This window comes from Calonectris borealis, chromosome 3 (assembly GCF_964195595.1).
Source record: "Calonectris borealis chromosome 3, bCalBor7.hap1.2, whole genome shotgun sequence".
In the NCBI taxonomy this organism is placed as follows: Eukaryota; Metazoa; Chordata; class Aves; order Procellariiformes; family Procellariidae; genus Calonectris; species Calonectris borealis.
The window spans coordinates 46,660,950-46,681,109 of NC_134314.1; the positions used below are offsets into that span (position 1 = coordinate 46,660,950).

The 20,160-nt window shown below is 37.0% G+C and overlaps 1 protein-coding gene and 1 long non-coding RNA gene across 10 annotated transcripts in view; one reads left to right on the top strand and one right to left on the bottom strand.

Moving 5' to 3' along the window:
* The first annotated feature begins 58 nt into the window (after positions 1-58).
* Positions 59-2,982, top strand: LOC142080327 (uncharacterized). Its single transcript, XR_012672964.1, has 2 exons — positions 59-621; positions 1,190-2,982. It is a non-coding gene; the product is annotated as an uncharacterized LOC142080327 (long non-coding RNA).
* USP45 (ubiquitin specific peptidase 45) overlaps positions 2,045-20,160 on the bottom strand; it is a 59,274-nt gene continuing 41,158 nt past the window's right edge. For 4 of the 9 annotated variants that reach the window (XM_075145542.1, XM_075145544.1, XM_075145546.1 and 1 more), the window contains 9 exons: positions 19,868-19,949; positions 18,773-18,864; positions 16,678-16,734; positions 15,294-15,437; positions 11,444-12,113; positions 9,641-9,738; positions 9,192-9,278; positions 8,564-8,717; positions 2,045-7,398 (listed from right to left, as the gene is read on the bottom strand). In XM_075145542.1, the coding sequence (XP_075001643.1) occupies positions 7,265-7,398; positions 8,564-8,717; positions 9,192-9,278; positions 9,641-9,738; positions 11,444-12,113; positions 15,294-15,437; positions 16,678-16,734; positions 18,773-18,864; positions 19,868-19,949 (1,518 nt within the window). In that variant the 3' untranslated portion in view covers positions 2,045-7,264. Of the gene's footprint in view, positions 7,399-8,563; positions 8,718-9,191; positions 9,279-9,640; positions 9,739-11,443; positions 12,114-15,293; positions 15,438-16,677; positions 16,735-18,772; positions 18,865-19,867; positions 19,950-20,160 lie in introns of those variants that run through there. The other 5 variants (XM_075145548.1, XM_075145549.1, XM_075145547.1 and 2 more) reach the window with 4 other exon arrangements.

Consider the following 20,160-nt stretch of genomic DNA (forward strand, 5'->3'; position numbering starts at 1 on the left):
CTCCCTTCCCCCCTCCCTCGGCGGGAAACGGCCGGCCGCGGGCAACGCCCCGCCGCCGCCATCTTTACTGCGGGCAGCCACACAGGTTCCTGTAGCTCGCTGCTCTCCATGGCAGCGGCGGCGGGGGAGGAAGGCGGGGCCGCGCTCCCGCCAGCCTACCCCTGCGCGGGGAGGTAGACCCCGGCCGGCAGCACCGCCCCGCCCCGCCAACGGCCGCCTCTGAGGGGCGGTGGGGCCCCGCCCGGCCCGGCCCGGCCCGGCCCGACAGCCGTGTGTCGCCGACGAGACCCCGCCGGGAGGGCCCTCCCTCGGCCTACATCACCTTACCAGCGCAGGACGCCCCAGGGGCCTCGTCGAGGCCTCCCGCGGCTGGGCTGCGGGGCGCCGCGGGGCTGGGAGCGGTGGGAAGCAACCGGGATTCACCTTCCCGCCTGCGTGTGTTAGTGTGAGGAGGTCCATGGGAAGCCCATCAGCTCTGTGGCCTCCGCAGGTAACTGCTAGTCAGAGAGTATGAGTATGATCCGTGGTTCCAGTGCGAAGGGTGGAGTCTACGTGAGGTAGTATACAAAGCTACTTCATTAAGTGGATGTGACTCTGGGCGATGATACTGCATTGAAATAGGTAAGTAACTTACATGTTGCGTAGCTGCAGGGTGTCGGCATTCTAAGTAAGTCAGGTCAGTGTATGCATATCTGGAGCATTTGTAAAGCAGGACAATTCTTTAAGTAGTTTATTCAGAATATCCAGATTAACTTTTAAGTTATCATGAGATTTACCTTGAAATTATCATTGTATTTTAATGTATGAAAAATAGCCGTTCTTGTATCAACATTGGGGTTGATTCTGTAGGCAAGGACTCAGCAGTTGCATTGCTTTTTGTGGAACAGAGATTTTCATTAGCTAGCACATTACTTACCGCTTTGATGACTGCCTTTCCTTCCTTTAGCGTCATCTGATATAAATGCCTAAAACATCCATAATCTCTTTGATCATTGGATAAAGTAACATCAATACCCACATGGAGTAACAGAATAAATTAACTTTTATAAATCTATAGAAAATTGAAAGCTTCAAGAAACTTGTGCTTTACTTTGTGTAATGATTTCATTGTAAGATTTGTTGGTGCCACCTACGCTACATATTACTGTTAACTGAAGTGTTCTAGACTTTTCCCTTTTTGTGTCACAAGGAATGGCTGGGCCGAGAATGCTTTCCATGGACAGAAGTGTTCTGGAAGTTTTAAGTCTGTCCAGCATCGACCAATGCACAGCTGGAACCCTGGAGTGGTACTTCTGGATGGGCAAGCTTTAAGCTACTACTGAAACTGGGGATGTGAGGGGGACCCACTCTTGGTCCTGGTCATATCACAGAACTACAGAACTCTTGTAAAGGAACAAACTGTCTCTTAATCTATGACCTGTGCCAGAAATGGTAAGGCAAAAATGGAAACAAGTGGTGTAGCTTAAGTGTTCAAGGATGTGGACTCATCTCTGGGCAGCTCTTACAAGTGCAGTGAAGTTGTGACACAAGATGAAAGGAAAAAATATTCTCTCTTTAGTTGGGAAAAAAATGGAAGCTTTGTGAACTCAATTGTACAACATACAGCTTATATTTAAACAATATAGTTTTCCAAACGCTTGGATGCCTTATTTATACATTTGTCAAATAATATATAACGTAGATGAAAAGACAAAATGAAGAGAAGACAAATGGCAGTTTTATTCTGAGAAACTCGTTAAAGCACCTAGGATAGATTGGAAAACTGATCAGACTTTTGTTTGTTTTTTTAAATACGGTCTGTGTTTAAGGCCCTGTTTACTTAGTAATATTTGGAATTAGAAATCTACAAATAAAGTGTACAATGTATCAGTACTGTAGTAAAATTCTGATAATATTATTTGTTATTTAAATACCTGCAGAGTAGAGTTAGACTATTAGTTCAAACAGATGAAAAAAGTAAATGAATGAAAACAAGATGAAACTTTTAACATGCTTGATTTATTGCTCACAAGTATTTTGGACTTAGCAACGGGTTTTTTTGATGACTTGGATTGTCTTTTGTATAAGTGCAAGCACATATGAACATCTTGGGGATTATCCCCATGCATAAATGACAGTAGAATCAGAACTCAACTTTGTGAAATGGCTAAATAGGGAATGGCTGCCATTGACATGGCGGTTTCATTACAGAGTTCACTGTAATGACCCCCAGCTTACACAGCTCAAAACCAAAAAAATAACCTAGCAAAGCAATGAGGTAAGTGCTAAGAAGTCATAAACCTACTCAAAATAAATGCTTTTCTGTTTTCTGAAAGCAGTACTGCACCTTTATATTTTGTACTAGAAAAATATTGCAAACTGCAATAGATGTAAGAAACATTCTTGACACTTAAAAAATAGCTTTTCTACTAATATCAATGAAGACAGAAGTATTTATAACTTTATATAAATGGAATGTATACCGAGTCGTCTTAAAGTAGTTACAATGCATTGCTATTGTTTTATTATAACAAATAAATTCATTTAGACTTTTTATATAATGGAAAGGAAGTGTTTTGACTTGCACTAACAGACTTCTGTCTGAAAATATATTTTATAATCTCAGTTTACAAAAAATGGATTTTGAATCATTTTGAATAATCACTTTCCCACTGTTTCTGCAGTTTATTTAAAACCAATGGGAGAGGTACAAACAGCTAAAACAGCTGGCAAAATGACATCCTAAGACACAGTAAATAGCTACAGAAGCAAAAATAATCCATTCTGAAATAATTAGACTGAAAGGGATTTTACTAGAAATTAGTAAATAAATAAATCTCTGTACAAATGCATAAACGCGTACAGGGCACAGCAAAAAAGTTTCCAGCTGGTGAAAACTGAGGAATATCAAATTTTTGTTTAATCGGGGCTGCTGTGAAGCTGTTTTGTGAAGTACGCTACCAGTTTTTAATTAAAATTGGATTTGCTAATTTTTGCTAACATCAGAGTTGTATTCAAATGCTTTTTTTGTTCTCATTTTAATACATCTTAAAGTTTCTCCTCAAGAAATTATTCCTTTCCAAATCTTGGTTTGTTACTAATATGTTCAAATAAGATTTTTATAATGTGTTGAGAATGTAGATGCATTAATTTCATGTCCCTTTATGATTCAGTTTGTGTTAGCATAAAAAAGAAGTCCAAGGAGAAGCAAATGGTGAAGTTAAGACATGTCAGCCTTTTAATGAATTTATAAACCACTCTCACCTGCTACCACTTGAAATCCATAAGCAAGAGCACTTCATTGATACACACAGATGGGAATAGGGGAGGAAGGTTTGGCAGGCTGCATGGATTTCATTTTCTAAACAAAGACGATTACAGTGTGTACATTTTGGGCAGAGTTTAGGGTTGGTTGGTTTGTTTGTTTTTCCTTCACCACTAAGTATTTGTAGCGCTCTCTTAGGAGAACAGACTTATACAAGCATGATGTCTCTACATGCATTGGTGTAGATAGGTTAGCATAATAAATATCCCCATCACTTTTTGCCATATATAGCATAAATGGTATAAATCGAAAGATAACAAAGTTCTTTCTGAGGAGAAAGTCTATAATCTGGACTAACTCCTTAGCTGATAGAGCTGTCTTTGTTGATGCCTCTGCTCTGGGGAAACTTTTGTAAGAGGTTCCAGTTGTCCATATGCAAATCAAGTATTTCTCATAAATTAGGTTTACTTACTGAAGAGTGAGGAAATACTTACTTTGCTTTCTTTCTCATTGTTTTAAAGGCACTGTCTTGTGACTGGTCAGCAGAGAGCTGCTCAGGAGTCACACCTTTTCTCAGATACCTATATTGCAACCTGTTGGTGGAGCCAGTGTGGTGGTAGGGAGAGGCAAGACTATAGTTACAGTAGCTCTTCCAGTAAGAGTTTTCCTACTTCATGGAACGCAAGTGATGGGACTGGGAAACATTATGTTATGGTTAAGGATCAATGAAAGAAAAGACATTGACACAGAGGCTTATGGAGGCCCCAAAAACATAAAGAACAGATGAGGCTGATGAAGAAAACAGTGGTGCCCTTGTGAGAAGAGAAGGGTGGGACGAAGAGAAAGCCATTTCTAAGGTATTCCACATGAAGAAGCAGACTACTGCACTTTCTTGGGGTGGGGGGGGACCACAAAGGTATGGTGTAGCTCTATGAAGAGTAGATGCTGTAGGCCTGAAAAGATTTTTGGTCTGGTAACAAAAGATATTTTAAGGAGAGTTTTAAACTTCAGAGCCCTTCAGTTAAATTCTGAAAACACGTAGCTTTTCAGTAGTGTGCACGCATCTGGCAGTTGCAGGAAACGACGAGTTCCTAGACTTCGCAAATAGCCTCTAGAATCATGTTTAACGTTTTAGCAAATATAGGATGTACACCCCTGTCTTCCTGGAATGCTCTGACCTTCTCTTGCAATTCCTGATAAGGAACTATAACAAGTCTTCAGTATGCATATTTATGTACAATCACTTGCTTTGGAGCCAAATTTTGCCACAAAAAAAAAAACCCTTATGTCTTAAAGGACACATTAAGTGTGACTTGCATGTAAAATTGTGTATGACATGTCGCGGTAGTCATCATTTCTTCATTCTAAAGCCGTAACTTCACCTGTTGCCCTCTTTTTTAGAGAGTGTTTCCTTCTATAATATTTCATACCTCTTCCTGACTCTGAACTTACTGGATTGCTGCTAACACTACTTGTTATTTCAACTCAGGAAGCCTCATCCAGGAGCAACAGTGGTGGCCATCTCGGATAAAGGTGTTGGCTTTTTTCCATGCAGTTTTCTCTCCATGTTCTATAAAATACCTTAATAGCAAGGAAATGTCCCCTGGCTGTTAATGAGGAAATAATCCTGCCAGCATCTTTCATGGCATCCTAGTCAGTATGTCCCCTTGGGAAGATTTCAGCAGTCCAAACAGTGTGTGAACTCCGGTTAAAGAAAAGCAAAGACCACCTCAAGAGTTTCCTGAAAATAGCATTAAAAATAAGAAATTACAAGTTAAGAACCTTGTTCTGTTTCTCTCCTAGTTTTGTACTCTAGGGAGGCCGTTCTAGGCTAAAAAGTAGGAGATTAATATAGGTACTTAAGTTCAGTAGTTTTACAGAAGTCGGCAAAACTAGGAACTTCAGGCCTCATCTAGCCAGTCTGCCTGCTTTAAGGTGGATGAAATACACTTCATCTGTGGTCTAGCAAGATTGTGTCACAGAAGTGAAACTTAGTTGGTATTTGCTGTGACTCCTGCCCAGAACTGATTTTGAGTTTTGATCAGCTATATATAAAGAGGGAGAAGGTGTGTGTAGGTAGATGAAGGGTATGGGAAAATAAGGAGACGAAAGATAATTAACATATTTTAACCAACTCTAGTCTAAACATGATTTTTTTTCTTTCTTTCTTAGTGTAGATTCAGGTTAAAATGTGCTTAGCTGGAACACAGATGGTTAAAGTTGACTGCTTGGCTTCCCTGAGTTTTACTACTTTTGGGTAGACTGAGAAAATTTTAATCTGTGGAGGAAAAAAATGATTGTGTTGGCCAAAATGCATAGCCTAATTTTCTGTTTAGGTCACTTGGTTATGACAATCAATTTTATGGCCTAATAAAATACTTGCCTGCACAAGTATGTACTAGTAATGTGGCTATAAAATATACTTCAGCATTTTGAGCAAATGCAACTATGGCATGTTTTGCTATTTTCTTATACAAAAGAGTGAATGCAGGTGGGATGAAGCTCTGAAACAGAACTAGAGAATAGGAAAGTCGTGCAAGTAGGTATGACAACACGTGATAGAGATAGTAATAGGGACAGCATGTTTTTTCACCAAAAGACATTTCCATAAATGAAAATAGTAAGCAGAAATAAACGTAGTCTTTTGTCTACCAAAGAGCAAGTTGGACAGGATAGAACTGTTACAGAAGTAATTTGTATTTAAGTAATTATTAAATAAATGTGCTTATTTAAAAAGTGCTTATTAAATAAATGAATTACCGCATAGCTTCAAAGTAGTTATCTGATTTTGACCTTAAAATGTATCTGTTACTCTCTGGGATGGAAATGAGAAATTGCCAAAAGAAGTAACAACTCAAAACAGGGTAGTCAAACAGGATACAGAAACAAGTTCTGCTACTAGGACACCTGTTGTCCTCCACTGATGACAAAGGGAAGCCCAGACATGCACCAGAGGGCAAAAGTCATCATTTACTGTCCAACTCACACACACAGTGCAAAAATAATTTATAGTTTATTACTCCTGTCAGAAAAGTATTCAGGAACAGATAAACAAATTCATGTTTAGAACCAAAAGTAACAGAATTACCCAGTTACACTTAAACCCCATACATATTCATACACAGGCTTATATGCTGTACATTGTCATAATTATGAAGTTGAAAATTTACTAAATACAGAAGTATTTGCAATTCTCTTTCCTAGCAGGCAAAATGACTATATATTGATGTATTTATGGTGTGCATATATATACACACACACACATGTGTATATATATCAGAGGATATACATGTGCACACCAAGTATATATTTATATTAAAACAGGAGTACATTGCTATACCAGTGCCAGTCGGAGACAGCTGAAAGCGTACTGGGTGTCTGAGGATTCACTGTCACTTTGTAGAAGCTGTATTTTCCCAATCTATTCCCAGCTCTGTCAGGAAGGTGCACTGCAGCATTACCCAGAGACAGCGGTTGTTACTCCATTCTGGAAGCACTGTGCTTTCCAATTACTACACGTGGAAGCAACACGATTTGACAGGTTCTTGTCTGCAGAAATCTTAACAACTGACATCCAACCCAGTGACGGGAAGGATCTGGACTAGATCACAAAAAGTTGAAATACTTTATATTGTTACTGTACACCAGCAAATCCAGGCACTTAATGCTATCCGTGTTTTTATTCTCAACTGTTCTAGAACTATAGGTGAAAGCTTATTTTTATTAAAATCAAGAACAAACTTTCCACAGACCTCAGGATAGACCAGTAGGATAGGACATCATCTTACATTCTAACAGTACTGGATTTTAATGAATCCAGGAATTTTAAATGTTTGGCAAAGTGCGTGCTTTAAGAGAACCATTCAGATATTTATAATAGCTTGACTGAACTTCAGAGTCAACATATGATAAATTCTCTACAAGATAAAGGCACGATATTTACAGGTACTCTTACCACTGCAGCTTTAAATAAGATAAAGTAAATAACCACTACCATCTTTTAAATTAAACTGTTGAGAATTATAGTAATAATCTTTCATAAAAAAGTAGATATGCTTGTGCATTTAGTACTCTTGATTCTGGAACCATCTGAACATGGGCATCACTAACATACACCCATTGTCCTCCTGATGCTCCCATGGCTTCTTTTAAACCTGAAATGCAAAAGCAAAGGAAGTTGTTTCTTGTCTCTCGCATCATCACCAAACAAATACAGTGGATATCTCAAAAAGCAAGAGAAGCTTCTAACCCACAAGAATAACTCATGACTTAGATGCAGTCCATGTCAAAGAATACTGTAAGAGAAATTGGTGGAAGACAATGCTTGCAAATGTACACTGCCATTGCTTTTTTCATATTTTTTCAAAAAACCTGAGACATTTCAAGTACAGTTTACTGAGTTACAACAGTAAGTTATAACCAGTTCTGACATAGAAAAAAATCATATTTCAAAAGTTGACCAGTGTGAAATTAAGAACACAAAAAGATCTAATCTGTTCTAATAATCATTGCAAGGGAAGTATAAGACTGAGAGAGACTTCCATTTCAAAAATAATATAAAAAATTGTCCTTTAGGGAAATGAGCTTCAAATGCAGAGTGATACTACACAGGGTAGACAGGATAGTGCTCAGTTCTGACTCCCCCGACGAAGGGAAACAGTAAATATATTTACCTTACTCTGACAGCTCAACATTCTTGCCTCCACAAATCGTTCACTAATAGATTCTATCCTAGAATCTTATTTCATTCTGCAGACTCAAAATATATTAGTAAGAACTAGTGTGCTGTTCTCAAAATACCAGCAGAAACCCTACAGCAAACCTCATATCCTCCATGAAAAAGTTTCTTGCTGTTCATATTAAACCAGAGTATTCCAGATTTTGAAGCATTAAAAAATTTCCAATCCTAAGGTAGGTAAAATGCTCAAATATACAGAAAATTTAATTTAAATTGTCATGCATTCAGCTCTTGTACTAGAACTTTTTCAAATACCAATAATTACACTTTACTGGGCACAACTATTCATCTGGACATATTATTTTGACTAGGAAAGAGAGAAGAGTTTTCCATCAATTCTCTGTTTAATAACTGATCCAAAATTCCCTTATTCACTCAGATCTATGTGGGGTTAATACAGAAATAGGTCATGTACTGGGTGTAACAGAAAAAAAAAGAATTTATTTATGTGGCCGTAAAAATAACAGAATATTCTGAGCTAAAACAATTATTTGCTATAAATCCCCTCAAGGATAAGGAGCTGTAGCCAGTGGTTGCTTTTGGTTTTACTCACAAAGAAAGGAGGCCCTGTTTGTACATACCCAGAACATTTTTAGTGGTAGAAATATGCTCTAGTAATTTCTTGGAGGGTGTCCTGACTTTCACATATGCCGCGTAATGACCACCTCTCATCGACCCACTGTGCTCCACTATCCCGTAAAGACTATATAGCACTCTTGCACCATCCGTAACATTCTGCATTCCCAGAAACACAGAAAACAAAGATAAATTATTTCACGATGAATTTTACAGATATCTTAACTAGCTGTCAACAGTATTACTTTAAAAGAAGCAAACAGACATCTACAGCATTTCCAAGGGTGAAACACATCTATTAAAAATACTCAATAGTCTATTAATTGAATTTAGTTACCATGGAAGCAGCAATACTTGTCCTTAATGCTGTTAGATACACTAACACCATCAGGGCACCATAGCTTAACTAATACTAGTTAACATCCGTGATATTCTTGATATGAATGGAATTTCTATTAGTTACAGTTCTGACCTTGGGATACAATTTGAAAACACTCACTCTATAATTTCTCTAGGAAAGGAAGCAATAATAAAACATCATCATCATCTTCATCATCATCATCAATCCAGTTTAACTTGTGCTCAGCACAACAACTGTTGAAGTACAATAAAAATAAAGATTTGAAAGCGTACCTTGCAAGATGCAGAACAAAATGGTGCTAAGTCTAAAATCAGTGGGAAATCCACATGCCTATTTACTTTCCGTAGACTCAAACCAGCCTCCAAAGGAAAAGAAAAAAAAATAAATATTTTTACTAGGAAGCTTTTTAAAGCTAAGGTGTATTTCTATACTATTAAACCAAGAGTAAGTTTGTAACTGATTTAAACATTCTTTGTTATGTTTTCAATACAGTGCCTGCTACACATAAGCATGAGGGACATGTAAGAGGTTTCCCTGGATACATCTGAATGGCTAAATACAGTCTGAAGGTATTAGACAGTCAAAAAACCATAAGCATGTTTCAAATAGTGGTTCTACCAGTTCTCCATATAAAAAGCAAATATTGGTATGCACGACACTTAAAGAATTGCTTGTCCACCAGTGGGGCAGAGGAGTATACAAGAGGGTTTTGGCTTTTTACCTGGTGGAATCTTTTCAGATGGAGAATAAGAATAGCAGGAACTGAAGAAATCAGCAGCTGTTTCCGAGCATTTGTGTAGACACCTTCCATTTTCTTTTCTGTATTTATGAATATCAAAATAATTTGTAAAGTGAAGGCAGTCACACAGAATTTAAGTATTTTTTAAACATCTGACAGAATAGATTGCAATGATTTTGTCCATGTTATATAAAATGCAAGGTAAATTTTGTGGAGTAACGGAAAAATATTTTCTCATTTTTCTAGTTTTTAATAAACATAATCTGCCAAATCTGAGCATTATTTTAGCCCATCCTGTGCAAATCAGATCAAAAGTTGGAAGCATGTACACTATCTAGGTCAGCTTGCACACTGAGATACCTACGTTGTCTGTTACTGTAGCACCCAACTTTCCTGTTAAAACTATTTCACCTGAAATAAATAGATGATCACTGGAATAAGAAATGGAAGGCACAGGCCTCTCTATCTATGCTAATGTCCTAACCACTAAGATGGAGATTAATTTTCCACTCTTCAGTTCTTTCTGAATGACTACATACTTTGTGCTTATTTAAAAGAAAGGTCTGAGGAGGGGTGTCTACTTCAGGATGCCTCATAACTTGCTGGCTTGAGCCCACAGGATTGGGATATGTGGACTCCAACCCCCCCATGGTGCAGAGGGAATTGAACCCAGGGCTCTTACCAAAAGTAGCTCAGTGGTTAGCTATACAGTAAAAGGGAACATGCCACCAGCAATTTTTTTGCTGAAAAAAATAATTAATTTACTGGTTTTACACATGTCCGAAGGAAAATATTTCATTTGAGGTAGAATGGAGCATTTAATGTAAAAGTAGGTGACTTTTTAAATCTTTTGTTTTAGAAGGAAAAAAATTAATAACTAGTTGTGAACTGATTTCCTTTTCCATTTTTCACTGTGCTCATGGCACCAAAATATTATTTGTATAGCACTTACCCTCAGTCCAATAATGATAAATGAATTATTATAAAATACTATTTTTGGATTTAATTTTTCTGAATTTACGCATGCTTAACTTGTATTTCTCCAGATATCTATAAATGGACAGCAAATGGGCAATTTTTTGTTCCTGTAAGACCTCCCTTTATATTTTATTTACAAATAATCAGAAGAGCTTAATTTTTTTATCCTTCTGAATTACTGTACATCAAAAAAAATCCTCCAGTCCTTTTAAAAAGTTTATTTTTCATTATATTGAAATTGTTTTTCTTACTCAGTGGACCCTAATGGTCTGCTTGGGCTACACAAACATCAAGGAAAACATTGTCACAAGAAGGTAGTTCCCTCTCATCTCCATTCTTACAAATCTTTGTAAGTTTTTTTTCCCCCTCTTCATTACAAGTGTCTTTTTTTGCCCCTCTTACATACTTAATTACATTCCTTCCCTGAGTATGTAAGTTGCTACAGCTGAATATTACAGCATTTATTTCAAAGCTTCCAAGATTGTAAAGAACAGAAACAGCAGCAAAGATTAATATCGAACGATGAGCCGATTCAGTTTATGGTCATCTTTAAATTACTTATCTTGGATAAAATAAAGAAAAGATGCAAAATAAATTCTAAGTTACATCTACAATTATGTTCTAATATGAAATTTAGTGTTGTTGCCTTCGCAGGATGAAGTTTTAAGTTGTGACAAGCAAGTTCTGCTTGAGGAGACATTTTCTGTGTAGCCACAAGGGGGAGGCCCATGCTGAATGAAAACAGCAGCGAGTGCACGGGTTTTGAGGGGCAATTTTGTAGTGTCCAGTCAGATACAAGCACTTTACCTGTGGAGTTGGTTTTCTTCTGATACTTCTGTTTCCTTTCTGTGCAGCTCTCACATAAAAGCTTGTTGTTCCCCATCAGGAGCTCTACAGAGGTGAATTGGTAAAGGCAGGACTGAACAGAACATTCCTTTGAGCTAGTTATGTAGCTTTGGGAAAGCGTCTGGAAAGCATTTTGAGGGTTTTGGGATAGTGGGGCTTTGTCTACTGAGAACATGGAATTATTCGATAAACCTAATGCTGGATCCCCACGGCTCGATTTTTTCTCTTCATTTATAGTACCACAGAGGCTGAGTTTGGATATGGCACTGGAAAGCATCTCATCATTACTGTCACTTGGTTTGTTGTGAGGCATTTTAACGTTTATGTGGTTGACGTGCAAACCAGCCATGTTGCTGGACGGGCTGAAAGCTGTTTGCTTAGAAGCACTTTCGCTTTCTGAGGCTTCACTGTCTGCATCAAAGCTGCTTTCAGAGCGGCTGGCTTCCTTCTCACTGCCGTCCGTCTGACTTCCGTTTACAGCGGAGTCAGCAGTTGTGTCTTTGGAGTACAAGACGCCAGAGCTACCTTCAAGCTCAAGCTTTTTGGTTTTTTCCTGCATGATAACAGGACTTTTTTCTTCTTCATTAGAGGAAGCTCTTCTGGCAAGCCGTCTCTCCTGGTTCAATTGATTCTGTAAATTATGGCATCATTATTTCAGTAATGTAGGGGAGAAAAAGAAAACAGATCTGTGATCTAACATAGCTTTTAAAACATGACAAATTCACGTTTCAAAGCAAATTAAACCCATTATTTTATATTCTCCATCTCTCACATGTTTAAGCTAGTTGATCTCCTCAAGATCTTTTTAAACCAATTTAGGATTAGAAACCTACACCCCAGTCAGCTAAGAGCATTATACTTACTGAGAGATCAATACTTCTCACAACTAATTACATTCACTTTGTGACAGCTGTGGATGGCACATGCGAAGTGGCATTCACTTAATCTAACTTAAGCTTCTAAAAGGTTCTCAAGTTTAAGCTAGTCCCCTAACCTCCCATCAGAAGCCTTAGCTGATGAGCAGCTCCAGAAGAAAATTCAACTCACCTTGGAGGCATTTGTCTTAGAATTAAATAAAGCATCTCTAGTCGTATGTTTGCTAATTTGTATATTATATGAAGTTGATTTTTTCTATTTTATCAAGATTGCAAGAAAAAAACCCCACAAATTTGCTGCCACAGAAAACTACTACTATAGATAAAAAAAAAAAAAAACAAAACAAAAAAAAACAACTTAAAGCTGCCATAATTTTAAGTGATTTATAAGTGTTCACGATTCTTTTTTTTCTTTTGTTTGGCTTCTTTCCAAAAGAAATGAGCAAATTCCCTTCCCTTTTGCTTTTTCCTTTATCTGAGTTGGATCAAAATTCCAGTGATGACAGTGGGAATCCTCCCATTAACCTCAACAGTTTGAGTTTTAGGCCTCTTCTCCTGTAACAATCAGTGTCTGCACCTTCTTCTTTCCATTCTTTCCTTTGTTTCTACCACATGTCCTTTTGCTACTTCTGTCTCATTCTCTTCTCTTGTCAGTTTTTTATATGGTTATTCTGTTACATTTTTTCTTCATATGTATTTAGTGTTTTAGGACCTGTTTTGGGAGAGTATTTATGGTCCCCAACAGGGCACAGAGCCTTCCAGTAGAGCTCACTCAGACATGAAGTAAAAGAATCTGAAATTGTCATGACCTCATAACCTGTAGCCTAGGCGCATTCCTAAAATAAGGCTCGAAATTCCCTCTGCCTGTCAGGACCCCTGCACTTGCACCTTCCGCTTCCTGGCATTAGTAAGAAAATACTTTTTAAACACACAAACAAAGTGACACGCAGCACAAGTTAAGCTCACATCAGTGCTTTCACAGAACAAACTACAGAAATTAACTTTCACACGTGGCTTCCATAACAGGGAACCTAAGCGGAGGAAATACCCTTCTGTGCACCTGGTCATGTGCCTAAGCTGCACTGAAGGTGTAATTTTAGACATGGCTTTCTGTTTAGTATTTCCTACTGACTATCTTTAGGTAGTTTCTCATTTGGTAGAGAGAGTTTCTGGACTGTTTTTGTTTTGGATCCCACTCCAGGTCATGGGTACCAAAATGTTAGGCACTACAGGTAACTGCCTAATTTGCAGGCACTGAACTTTGTTCAGTCTATCCCTTAATATACCATAGACTCAATTCACGAAGAATCCTCAAGCACTTATTCAGTTTTAAACTTTAAGCAAGAACTTAAGTCCAAATGAAGTCCACGTGAAAGACAATTCCTGAATATTTTCTTAAACAGGGTTTAAACCTACACTAAATGTACGGACTTCATAATTCTAGTCCTTAAACTTAAAAGCAAATTAACAGTTTAGCAAAAAAAAGAATAAAATCCCAATAAAAATCATTACAAACCCCCAAAACTGTTTTCCATTAGGACCATTTCTTGTCTCAGTTAAGCTTGCTTGCTTTATAAATAGAGAAGAGGGAGAGGAACTTGTCTGAAATTACTGCTAGTGTTCAGGGGTATTATGTAAACAGCAGTCAAAAAATTCCTAAAATTGTGAAGCTCCCCATTTCAGGAGAAAAGCCTAACAACTAATGTTCAGGTACTCTGTTGCCTATAAAACCACCCATGGGACATCCCCATTTTCACAAGCAAACTTACAAACTGATGAACTGAAGTTACAGAACATCAACAAACTCTGATTGCATTCAACAACTGTTTGTTTTGCATTAGAAGTTTTACTACAGAACAGATATATTACACTGAAAATCATTCAAAAAAAGTCTAAAGTAATGATAAATACATGTCTAAAAAGATGGAGGGGGAGTGGAGAATCACTAAGCCTCACCAGTTAGACAGACATACTTAATAGGTCACTTTCTCCATTCTTATCGAAAGCAGAGTTATTGCTTCCTTTTTATTAGTGTGTCTAGTCTAGTTTATTGAATCCATACTATATTTTATTTTCTTAATTTTGAAAACATTTCCGTAATCGTGTTTAATGTATCAGTATTAACACTATTATTAAGATTCTAATTGGCCACATAACCCTATATGGATGATAAGACTTATTAAAAAAAAGAATGTTAATAATGACAGTATATGACATCTAATGACATTATATGACAATAATGAGAATGAGAGCCTTTGTCATGTTTCATTAACAATAATATATGTGCACAGTAATTATTACAGATTTCTTTTAATCTGGAAACACTAATACATACAAATAATCAATTCTGTTAGGCTTGCGTATTTGCAGAACCCTTTTGCTACCATCAGAAAGAACTGTATTAGGAGGCTGCACTGGAGACGAGCTGAACCGAGCTCCCCAACCCTCGGGCTGATGAAGGCCAAGTGGATCACGGAAACCGTGCTCTCGGTCTCCAAGAGTCTCTGCTGGCTGTACTGTTTTTGTTGTACCCACTGCCAACTAATCCCTTGGATGGCACTAACGCCTGCCTTGCAGACTTGCCTGCTCTCTTAGCCAGCATTACAGTTCTTGTGACTGCAACCAGAAACAAACTATGAGGACACCAAAAGAAAAGCAGTCGACAAAACCAAAAGCAACATGAATTGAAACTAACTTGCAGATTATTTTTTTTCCCTTACAAATGAAATCCTGTAACTGAAAACTAAATAGCTCCCAATGACTGTCATTTCTCACACTTCTAATAATGACCTAACTACTTTAAAACAAGTCTATCTCAGCTATATGTATGCAAACCCCCCCACCATTGACAGGTGTCAAAATTCCCACCCCTAGAGCCCTAGAAACTTCAGAATAAACTCAAGATGACCGGTTAGTGCGAGTATTTAAGTTCTTACCTTATCTTTTGTTAAAGTGTGTTTCTTGACAATTTTGGGTTGATTATTCAGTGTAGTGATAGAAGAACAGTTATATTGACCAAGATCTGCCTCTTGTACACCTTTACCTTTACCTGTTCTTCCCAAAGGCACAGGTTTTGCAACCTAAGAAATTAGATAGGAAATTAGGAAAGGAAATATGCCGATTTTGTATTCCTTTGCAACCTACAGAAAAGATGAATGTAGGTGGGTTTTTTCCCTTTACTTTAGAAAATAGTAACCTACATAAATCCAATTAACTGGCCGCTGAATTGTGGTATAAGACTACTTTCTAATTTTCTTTATCATAAACTCACTGTCAACATCTTTGAAAGATCAACTGAGAGCCACAAGAAAAGGAACGATACAAAATTCCTGTATAGAATACATACCAAATAATCTATTCTAGTATTGTATAAGCACATGCATAGCTGTACGAGATGTGAATTTATCAAAGGGGACACAGGTCCCCATAAGTCAGTCTCTGGTGCAGCCTACCACCTTATGATGTGATGAAGGAGCTGCCGCACATCCCCCATCACATTAATAGCAGCAGCGTATCTAGACTATAAAGGGAAGAGACGACCATAAAGTAACGCACATCCTCAAGTAAGTGCAGCGAATGCTAAAAGCCACCACATTGCTCTCTCAAACAGAACCCATGAAGTTCCCATGTTACACATGTGAGCCAAGAAGCACAGGGGCCCAGATACTCAAAATGTTCTTAAAGCTTTAATTCCCACAGACATCTGCACTCTGTGCAGCAAAGATGAAGAATTTATTATGAACAAAACTGGTGTTTGGAGACAAGTACATTTTATACAGGATTAAATTTTACATTAAATACTTTCCTTAAATATACATGAATATATGCAGGATGGGGGAAGAACCACTCCCAACGCATCCCCCCTAGTCCCGCAAAACCAGAGTATATGCCTTCAAAGGAACATGGTTCTTCTGCAGCTAATGGAGGCATTCTGTGAACTATTTATGCCAAAAACACCAGAATAAATACATTCAAAGTCTATCCATTTTTACACAGTCTCATCCCGTAGGTACACTTTAGTCCAAAGGAACTCAGTTCCCTAGATGCAAACCAATAGGCTAGAATCTAACTTTCCGGACCTTCAAAAAAGCTGTATAGTCATTCTATTCATATCAGTACATACTAAAAATATTACTAAATTAAACTAATCTCAGACCTACATATGCTGTAAATTACAATGGTCATTTGTTCAAAGTTTGGACTAATTTACATTTTTAGGCTTGAAATCAAAACTGTGTATGTACATAACCATCTTCATAAAGGTATGTAAAAACAATCCACTGGAAGCAATAGTTATTTATTACATATTCTGTTTCTTACCCTCTCCTCTATTATAGGAAGTGAAAGATCAATGAAAGGTTCTTTTACTGTTGAAATCTTGAAGAAAAAGAGAAAATGCATATTAAATGCAAAGAACAATATATGAGTTTAGCACATAGCTCCCGTTTTAAATCAAATTATTATCGGAAACTATACAAAAAGCTAATTAGTTACAAGATGTATCAAACGACAATGAAGAACTTCCCAAAAACATTTTTCCTTTTTTTTTTTTATTTTGAGTTAGCTCTGATTTTCTTTCTAACACTGCACAAAATTTCAGCATACAGATATGAAGGGCAAGGCCATTCAGCTGGGCACGAACTGGACCTGGAAGCAGTGTGGTGCTCAGCTTCTCTGAGCTCCAGGCAGATTTTCAAGTCATGTGGGCCTTCTAGATGGTACAATTCTGCAGAAAGCTAACTTTCAGAGTTTCCTATCCTGGACTCTTTTGCGCAGGCGTTTGACCTCGTACACTGTTAAGCAGCAAGGACTGGTTAATGACAGTTAGATGATGGTTTCTAACCTGATGCCCTCAGAAAAGGTTAAGTCAGGCTTACTGGTTACAGCCAAAAGCTTTATTTGAAATTTCCACACCATAACATACACGAGTAATTGTTAAAATAAATCAAATTACTGGGGAAAAGGGGAGTGAAAAAAACCCAACCTTCTTTTCTTTACTGGAGCTTTATTTTGCCATCTATAAACCATATAAAATCTAAGCTGAAACTGGAAATATCTGGCAAATCATACCTAAAGACATTCTCTCTCAGCACTTCCTATCTGCCTTTATGGCTAGAACATCCCTTCCAAGCCTGTTCCTTAAGCTCTCTCCCTTGCTGTTCTCAAATTCCTTCCAAAACTGACTTTTCTTACCTCTGGACAGACTGTGAAAAACAAGACCTTAAAAAAACATAAAAATCATGTTGTACATGTAAGTTACTGAACACAGTCATGCCCTCAATTACTGTCATCGTTGCCTTTCTCTTATATTTGTGAGAGAAAATATCTGCAACATTTGATATGGACTGAAGGCTTATTTTTACCTGTTGTGCAAGGGACTTGGCATGGTTTAGGTTCCAGTAAAGCAATAAATGAGATCAAACCTATTGTAACTATGAGGACAGACTGCCTGATGAGCGATGTTCAAACGGGTTCCTCTAACGAGTGAGTTTGCATGAACAAATATTAGTCAAAAATATCTTTGCCAATGCAGGCAAAGCAAACGCTAAACTCTTCCTCAAAGGGCTACAGCTAGCAAAGTCCTGAGTCCTAAGCAGGCAGAATATAAGAATCCAGCAAAAACAAATGAGACACACAAACATACAACCTCTATTTTGTATACAGTCGAAGTTCTTCATTGATACTAGTAGCACATTGAAGTGTAATCTGCACATCCCACAGAGGGAAGTTTACCTGGCACTGCAGGACTGTGCTTAATTATTCAGACTGATTGATTTACTTAATCTCTATAATATGAAATATAATGTTTTAAAGCAAACACAAATGTAACATTCAGTTAGAAAAGTCATGCAAATAAGATTTTTTCTCTTCCAAAGTTAAAGAAAATTATAAGGATCATGGGAAGCATTTATGATGAAATGTCAGTAATATTAATTATGAAAGGAATATGCTGTTCATTAGACTTATTACGTTAATTATCAAAAATAGTAATTTTAGCATTTCCCCACTCTTACTAATTCAAAGTAAGTAATTCCCAATTTTCAGGTATATCCCAGAAGAGTAGGCAGGAGGATTTACGTTTTAAGATAAGCAGGTGTTTTAAAAATACCGAATAAAATTGGGGTGTAACACGGATGATTATAGAATTTGGAACCTCCTGCCTTAAGTTAGATGTAAAATCAAGCCCAGTACTTGAATCCTTTTTGAATTCAAAGGACCCCTCTTCTTAGGTTTGGGAGGATAATGCTTTAAAGAAGGAATAAATCATTTTAGATGAGAAACTTTCAATAAAGTCTTGTTTTTACAAACAAACAAACAAGTATAAAATTGGCAACACAATTTTATACTTTCAGGACAACGTAATCAAACCAGTATGTGATCTATTCCACATCAAACCAAATTCCAGAATACCTACATTTTCACATTCCTCACACATGACAGTGCTAGTCAATTCACCAACAAAGATCCTATCTATGAAGTTCATCTTCACACCCTCTCTTCCATATGCTGAAAAAACATTGCCTTTTTTAAATGTGAAAAATAACAGATCCAATGCCACACTATAAGTACAACAAAATTCTTTCTAAGATTTATTGTGAAAGCACAATTTTAAGCATATTCAAAATGTTCTGAACACAATACAATAACTAATACATCATATATTGTATTATCTCAACATTTAAAAATATTTTAGTGATACAAGTCCCTTTTATCCTTCCCTTCCCCACCTACTGTAGCAGAATAATAATACTGTATCTCTCAAGAACAAGCCTTTTAAATAAAATCTCGGTTTTCTTTTGAATACATAATATTGTATTGCCTTGATATAGACACTAGGGTAGCATACAGGTTGTTACCCTTTCTAAAAGGTTTCTGAAACTATAAAACTCTAAAAAAAACAAGACAAAAGCCTGTTCTAATACATCTCTATGCCTTAACTGTTGCAGATTTGGGAAGGGTGACTTTCAAAACAGCTTAATCATTATTAAGACTTCAATTAAAACAAAATCCCCCAAATTAGAACTTTTGCATAAACTCACACACTCCAAAATTAATTAAAAAACTCTGGTTTTGAAAAAACATTCCTTCTTTTGAAACAGCTTCCTATCTTGGGTTTGTAATCATATTTAGAGTGCTCTCAGTTTCAGTCAGCTGACAGAAATCAGCTTTATTTATGGAAAGTGGCCTCTCTGAGTGATACAATAATCATGGCTATATAACAAACCTGAAGATGCAGCAAACTATTTTAGAAACAAAATTAAATTCTACCTATCATTACAAGAGACATAAGTAATACAGGGGAAGACTTTATCCTGCATACAAAGATGCAAGTTAGCACATACTAAGCTCTCTATCCTTTAGATACGCACTAGATGGCACTAGAATAATACATAATAAAAGTCTTGTAACTACAGTACTTCGGGATTGCTGATTGCAATAGTCAGTTTTGAAGAAAATGGTATTTAAAAACTTGTGCATTTTTAAAAGTATTCAATAAAGAGTTGCATACCTTTGACTTTTCTTCTAGTTTCTTCATCTGCTGTCTTAGTAGTTGGATTATTAAATGCTTTTAAGATACCAGTTTGTATACGCTATAATTAAAAAAAAACAAACCAGTTTTTTAGCAAGTATTTTAAGTGTAAACATTCTAAAAACTATTAATATATGATTAGATTTTATCTGCTCTTATTTCCATAAAATAAGCGTAACAATATTTTAAAACTACTGTTGTTATTCACTAACAGTGTCAAAGCTACATGAGCTTAACTTTAGCAGGTAACCATCCAAAAATTTCCTCCCCTT